General features: G+C 39.5%; 1 protein-coding gene and 1 non-coding gene across 2 annotated transcripts; both read right to left on the bottom strand.

Moving 5' to 3' along the window:
• Positions 1 to 929: 929 nt before the first annotated feature.
• Ir56b (Ionotropic receptor 56b) lies at positions 930 to 2,253 on the bottom strand. Its single transcript, XM_067772016.1, has one exon. It carries the CDS (start codon positions 2,199 to 2,201, stop codon positions 1,395 to 1,397), a length of 807 nt encoding a protein of 268 aa, XP_067628117.1. The 5' UTR covers positions 2,202 to 2,253; the 3' UTR covers positions 930 to 1,394.
• A 2,852-nt stretch (positions 2,254 to 5,105) lies between these two features.
• On the bottom strand, positions 5,106 to 5,177 carry TRNAH-GUG (transfer RNA histidin (anticodon GUG)). Its single transcript has one exon. It is a non-coding gene; the product is annotated as a tRNA-His (tRNA).
• Positions 5,178 to 7,295: the final 2,118 nt, after the last annotated feature.

Genomic DNA, 7,295 nt, shown 5'->3' with positions numbered 1-7,295 from the left:
GTTTTGAGGAGTTTTATCGATGTTGATGATCCTTTGCCAGATATAGATCTGTTACATTCCGGTAACAAGTATCATTAAGGTACTAGCCCGAACTTGAGGTCGCTAGAGCCCCGCCTGCTAATTATGTGTACGATACATGGATATAAATAACAGGATTCGCCTCTTGTAGGTGAGGTTGACAATTGGGTTGCGGAAGATATGAATTGCGCTATTAAACTCCTTGAAGACCTGAAAGCTCGTCTTTGGGAATCAACCATTATACCCCGAACTTGGAACTTTGACTTTTTGTCGATCAACATACTGCAAATTAAACATAAATTGAAATCGTCACATGTCTAAGATTTCCACTCTGTAGCCCACTGTAACGGTCTAACACCTGCAGATTTCTTGTTTTACGTTTCGGTGTTGACACCGCAAGTGTCAACCAGGACCTTTAGTGATTCTTGTTTAAACCAGGACAGGCTCTAGTTGTAATCTATCCAATGGGCCAGCCGGCCAAAGTGAGCCCCACCCTAACCTGATGTCGAAAGACGTGAGTGCCAGGCTTTGAGTTAATATAGAATAAGACTTGCATGTAGAAGGGTTAAGACAGCGGCTAATTTTTTTGGTAACATCAACAACGACCTAGTAATTGAGAGAGCGTACAGTCAAACCTAAACAAGAGTTGCGGCGGCGCTTATTTCATCGCTTTTTATTGCGCAATATGCATTCCTAGCTCTTATTGAAAACTGAGGTTAAGTACATAAAGAGATTTCTACGCCAATTTTTTTACTTGCAAATTAAGGAGATAAGTTTTATTTCAATTTTCAGATTTTTTTCCTTTTATTGCTTTACCACAAACACTTTGTTCATCAAACACTTAAAAGGTGTTTTTTAAGAGCTCGAGCTGGAAGCACGTCCCATGATAACTTCTTTCTCATAACTTCACTTCATATCTACTCATATTCGAATCGATTATAGCCAAGATCTTTGATACCTCCATGTTTCCAGATAAAATATTCGATCACATATGCGCCAGAACTCACTAATAACCCCGACGACAAAACGATCCATGCTATTGTGAAGAATCTCAAGTTTAACGGTTCTACTGGATACGTATCAAGTAAAATACGCGCATATTTCGCATGTTTAGCCTCATTGAAAGCACGTTCCTCCCATTGGTTCCACAAGCCTGACTCGCGTACAAGTAAAATAAACATGTTCAAAGCATCAGACCAAGTAGCATTCCGATGTATTGGAATAGCCTTAAAGACATTACCGAAACAAATACGCGACAAATGAAAATATGGTTGTATAAGTTTTTTTTGCTGACGATTCAGAAAGTCCCATTGATCCATAGTGATTACGTAAGCGTATTTACGATCTAATGTATCCAAAATATTTTGAAATTTTTGTCATGGTATCTCATGCAGAAGATGAGTTAAAGCGAGCAAATTTTCTACACCTTTGGACTGAATCTCCGCATAGTCGCTCAGACTGACCAAAACTGGAATATTTGCTTGCAAGAGATCACCGACTGTATTAATGGGTGGCACAAATACCGGTTTCATATTGTAAGCAGTGAGGTAAGGTGCATGATAAGCTGCGAGTATAAAGCCGAGTACAAAGAGTAAAGTATAGAAGAGCAAAACACGCACATGAGCATTTTTCAACTGCACGTTCATATTTGGGCTGTACAATACTATTTGGCTGCTATGTAGGATATTACGTGTAATGGAACGTGTTGGCTCATGCTCATTTGTTGGATATTCGATATACCGCATGAGTATGGCAATATAGAAAACCGCAAAGAGTATGCACATATAAATGTAACGTCCGAATGGCCAAACGATATACCAATATTTCGGCAGCTCCTCCTCTAATGGTACCATTATGCAATTTTTCACCCAATACAAAGGATAACTGAATTGTACATTAAAATTGTGTAATTGTTGAAGTACTGTAGCACCATTCATCGATAAATTGTACTCGCCACAATGGATACGCTCGTAAATCTCTGTTATATTTTCGCTTAAATCACGATTCCATTGTAATCGCATGTGATTTTTATCGGCAAAATTCCATATGGTTTGAGCATATGGACCGAAAAGTGTTGTCGCATCGCTAACGTTGTTGTCCGTTAAAATGAAAGCGCGTGGTAAATCATCGTAGAAGGGTGTACGTAGAATTGGTAGAGTCATCGCACTATCAGTGCTGGACATTTTGGTTAGTCCGTTAAGTGCACTAGCACAACTTTCCGTTCAAATCACTTCAACAAACGTAAAATTCGCGATTGGCACTGTTTCAGGTGTCGGCAGTGAAGTCAATTTATATATTCGGTCAAAGCCTATGATTAGAAGGCCCAGCCTACAATATTGAAGGACAATTTTGCAAAACCCGCAAATTAGCATAATGCTTTTTTTTCTAGGTAAGTTTGTACATATGTCTATGTATTCATGAATGTAGAACTTACATTGTAAATTATTAAGGGTGCTACTACATACATATGTTGCATTTGGTCCCATTTATATGTCAGTCGTAGCTATTTACTTTTGTGTATTGACACTTTGCATGTGTCAACTTGACCGATTGAAATCGAAGCGGTAATTAAGATCGCCAATCGATACGTCGTGAAAAAATGTGAAACGGTCAAACAAAAACTAGTCATTAGCGGCATAAGTTTTTTGTTGTTGCAAAAACCAAAACTACGTTTTGCACGGTGCACTACACCACGGTATATAATACTTCATTTAATAAAAACCGTTGGCTGGTTTTTAAAATTAGCCAGTCTTTTTTGTTCCCGCGATCTAGAGTTTCAGTCACCACAATGAAAGCTCGATTTATGGACTGAGGTTGAACGACTCCGCCGATGCTCGAGACATGATTCAAGCATAAAATAATTAATGAAGCTACAAGGCTGTCCCACGATCAAAATATACGCAATAAGATCACCCACTAACATCGACTCAGTTCTCTATCACTACTTCCAACGGGTCAGGGGGCTTAGAATATACCCGCGACAGGTATGGCTGTCGTAAGAGGTGACTAAAATACCAAATTGGTTCAAGGGGTTGTGTAGCGCAACCCTTTCAGGGTGTTGCTAGCGCAAAATATAGCTTCTCCAACCCAATTGTCGACCTCACCTACCCGTGGCGAATCCTGTTACTTTAACAGCCGAAGTTCTGGCGACCTCAAGTTCCTCACGGATCTAGGAGGTGGGAGGGCGGTATGGCCTTGAAGGTTTCATGTGGTCAAATCGTTGGCATATGTCTGTATGTGTTTTCTTGCGGAGGACAAATCCTCTCCTGGTAAATATATGGTCCTACGTATTCACATAAGTATGAAATACGAGCCGTAAAGTGTAGGTTATATTAAAACTAGGCTGGTAGGATATAATCAATGTGATTCACTTGACTGCGCTAATTGGGGATATGGCCGCCAACTTTAAGAAGTATTAAGTATTGGGTATTGAATGAGGAAGTTTAAAAATCAAAAGCTACTTTAAAGTTTCGCAAATAAACAACAAATGTTTGAATATAAGGCCAAGTGATTTTTCAAACCCTTCTCATACGTACATACATATATCCTCAACTTAAGTATAAGGTGGGAATCATTTCAAAGGAGTGTTTAAATCCCTGGAACCTACTAAAGAATTTTGCATGACTGATTTCGCTTAATATTTTAACCAATTGCAATATAGAATTTTTAAAAAAATCGGCTCTTTTTTCGGGTAACTTGCTATTTTAACAACTTAAGGACAATTTGAAAACATGTTGGACTTGGGTCATTTTATTTAAATTCATTCATTCATCCTTATCAATTTTTTAAAAAAAATATGCAAAGTGAGCATTTAAATTTTTTTTATATAATTTTGCAAAATCGGTGTTAAGCTGGCATTGAAAGCGACTGTTTTTTAAATAACTTTTGAATGGGTTAAAAGAGTTAAATTTCGCAATTGAATTCTTATAACTGGCAGTGATGCACATCCGTTGATACCCCTTTCGACCATATCGGACTAATTTTCGACATGAACAATATATGGCCTAGACAGTCCTAAATGAGTAGAAAATAGAGTAATGCGCCGAACGCCGCCGCCACCGCGCCAATATTTTTACATTCGGCGGCGGCTTGCTAAAAACGATGAAAATCGGCGGCGTCGGCGTTTACTGGCGGCGTATATCTCTACAACCTATAAAGCATTTCAAGATTCTAATTAAAAAAAAAAATCTCATATCACCTCAGCTGGAATAATTTGTAAAACTGAATATGAGAGCGGTGAAAACGGCGAAGGACGTAGACATAATCTTTTCCAGTGTAAATTTAGCAGATTTGTGGAATTCCAAGTTTTAAGGCCGCTTAAATTTAATAAATTTTTCGATAAATCGTGTTTCGATAAAACTACTATTTTTTCTAATACCTAATCAATACTAGCTGCAAAAGTATCGACTACAAATTTTCTTGATATCGGATCAAAAGTATCGACACCTACTTGCATTTACTAGTAGTTATCGTTTCATCCCTAAAAACTATTAACACCTAAAGCCCCCATTACTGATACTTAGCATAGACTTGACTTGACTTGGCGTAAACTTGGCAACTTAGCCACGATTATACTCCACTTGGCGCATAAAATCTGGCATCATAATCAGCGTTGAAATTTATTTTTAAATAAATGTCAATTTGTATGACAAAATGTCAAAATGAAATGGAAACAAACAAATGGCATCTCAAAATGTAAACGTCACTTAGAACTTACATAGAACATCAAAATTCAACAGACTTCTAAGTCAAGTTAAGTTTTGAGTAATCAGTGACATGCAATGTTCATTTAACAGAACTGTAAGTGACAGTTCGCAAGCCAAGTCAAGTTTATGCTAAGTATCACTAATGGAGCCTTAATTGATGAGTACATATATATTGGAAGTGCCGGCAAAAATTCATTGTATGTCCCATTCAAGGAAAAACTATCTTAGATTTTTTACGTCTACCCTAGTAACGATATACGTAAACTTTTTTTTTTTAAATTATTAGCTAAAAACATGGTATAAAATATTAATTTCTCATGCCTGCTCCAAAAAAAGAAAAAAGCTTTCATCCGTGACAATGGCCCATTTGAAGGGAAGCATTGCCGTGACCAGGATTCGAACCTGGGTTACTACGGCCACAACGTAGGGTCCTAACCACTAGACGATCACGGCTACTGAAAGCTTAACTTAGAGCTAGCATAATGTATAACACAAAACCAAATAGCAAATCAAAGACACCAAATGAAAAAAGAAAAAAATTGAAAGCGAAAAGCAAATGCATAAAGCACAAAAAAAAAATAATCAAGTTTTTGTTTACCATAAGCATTTACATACATACAAACACTGGCTTGACGACAGCCATAAAGAAAAAAAGCTGGGTGAGCATTTTTTATGAATGTCGCATTGTTAATTGTAACAGAGAATAGAGAAAATAAAAAGGTGATAATGAAACAAGTAAGAATGGCTAAGTTCGGGTGAAACCGTATATTACATACCCAACTGTGCATTTAAAACGTTGTTGTTGTTTGCTTTGTGTGGTTGATAGTGTTATTAAGCCACACATAAGCAGTTTTTATACTCAGCAGAGTTCACAGAGTATATTAATTTTGTTCGCATAACGGTACCCCGTACGGCATAAACTAATCGAGATAGATATAGACTTCTATATATCAAAATGATCTGGGCGAAAAAACAAATTCATTTAGCCATGTCCGTCCGTCTGTCTGTCCGTGAACACGATAACTTGATTAAATTTTGAGGTATTTTAATGAAATTTGGTATGTAGGTTCCTGGTCACTCATCTCAGATCGCTATTTAAAATGAACGAAATCGGACCATAACCACGCCCACTTTTTCGATATCGAAAATTTCGAAATACCCAAAAAGTGCGATAATTCATTACCAAAGACGGATAAAGCGATGAAACTTGGTAGGTGGGTCGACCTTATGACGCAGAATAGAAAATTAGTAAAATTTTGGACAATGGGCGTGGCACCGCCGACCTTTAAAAGAAGGTAATTTAAAAGTTTTCCAAGCTGTAATTTGGCAGCTGAGTATATAATGTTCGGTTACATCCGAACTTAGCCTTCCTTAAAAAGACAGGTGGAGGTCCCCGACGTCACCACGAACATGCTAGAAAAGGACCAACCGCTAAATGGTGCTGTGACTCACACAGAGGAACACCCGGCACAACAGTCACGAGGGGCTGAAGGGGGCCTCGAATACTCTAAACCAAAAGGGCAAGGGGAGGACGACGACGTCAAGACGAAGGTGCCGAAGGGGGACAAAGAGCCCAATGGTGCTGCGAGTCCTACAGATAAACCTCCAACACAGTAAAGTGGTGTCGAGCGAACTCCTCCTAACCCTTGAGGAGGATTCGTTTGACGTGGCGCTGATCCAGGAGCCGTGGCTCTCATCGGGAGGAAAGGTTTCTGGACTTAGCGTGCGAGGGTTTGGCGTTTACTGCGCGCAAACGGAAGGACGGGTGCGAGCTGTAGTAATGGTAAGGAAACAGCTGCATTCATATATGCTGCCTAATTACACCACTGAGTAGCGGTGACCGTTGAGCAAAAGAATAAGCAGGCATTTATCCTGGCTTCCTGCTACATGGCCCATGCTGCGGAGGTTCCACCGATGGAGCGCAAAAGCTTAGTACAGGAGGAAGGGCGCAAAAGGCGGTTGGTCATAGGCGCAGATGCAAATGCGCACCACAATGCGTGGGGAGGAGCAGATACGAACGAGAGAGGCGAATCTCTGTTTTGTTACATCCTGCAAACCAATTTGCAGATATCCAACAGGGGAAATGTCCCTACATACATTGGTCCAACATCCAGCAGTGTTCTGGATATTACATTGAGCTCCGAGCGTGATATATCAAGGTATGATTGGATGGTTCTTGATAGACCATCATTCTCCGACCATGCGTATATCAGCTTCAACATCCCCCTAAAGAGGGTAGAGAAGGGAGGAACCTTTAGAAACCCTAGGTCAACGAACTGGACTAAATTCCAGAAACATGTAGAAACAAAACTGGGACAACCCAAAGAGGTTGCTAATGTAGAGGAACTGGAAGAGTCGAATGAATGCCTAACAAGGACGCTTATGACTGCATATAGCAAAGCTTGCCCTCTAAGAAGATTCAGAGGAAAAGCAAAGCCGCCATGGTGGAGCAATGAGCTGAGAATTCAAGAAGACAGGCAAAAAAAATGTTTAAGCTCGCAAAGACCGCGGAAAGCGAAGCGTGTCGGGACGAGTTCCGGGATCTACTGAGGATCTACAAGCGTGAAATTA

This window comes from Eurosta solidaginis, chromosome 3, assembly GCF_040869045.1.
Source record: "Eurosta solidaginis isolate ZX-2024a chromosome 3, ASM4086904v1, whole genome shotgun sequence".
Classification (NCBI taxonomy): domain Eukaryota; kingdom Metazoa; phylum Arthropoda; class Insecta; order Diptera; family Tephritidae; genus Eurosta; species Eurosta solidaginis.
The sequence above is the reverse complement of the archived record's forward strand: the minus strand, read 5'-3'. Positions and strand labels throughout refer to the sequence as shown.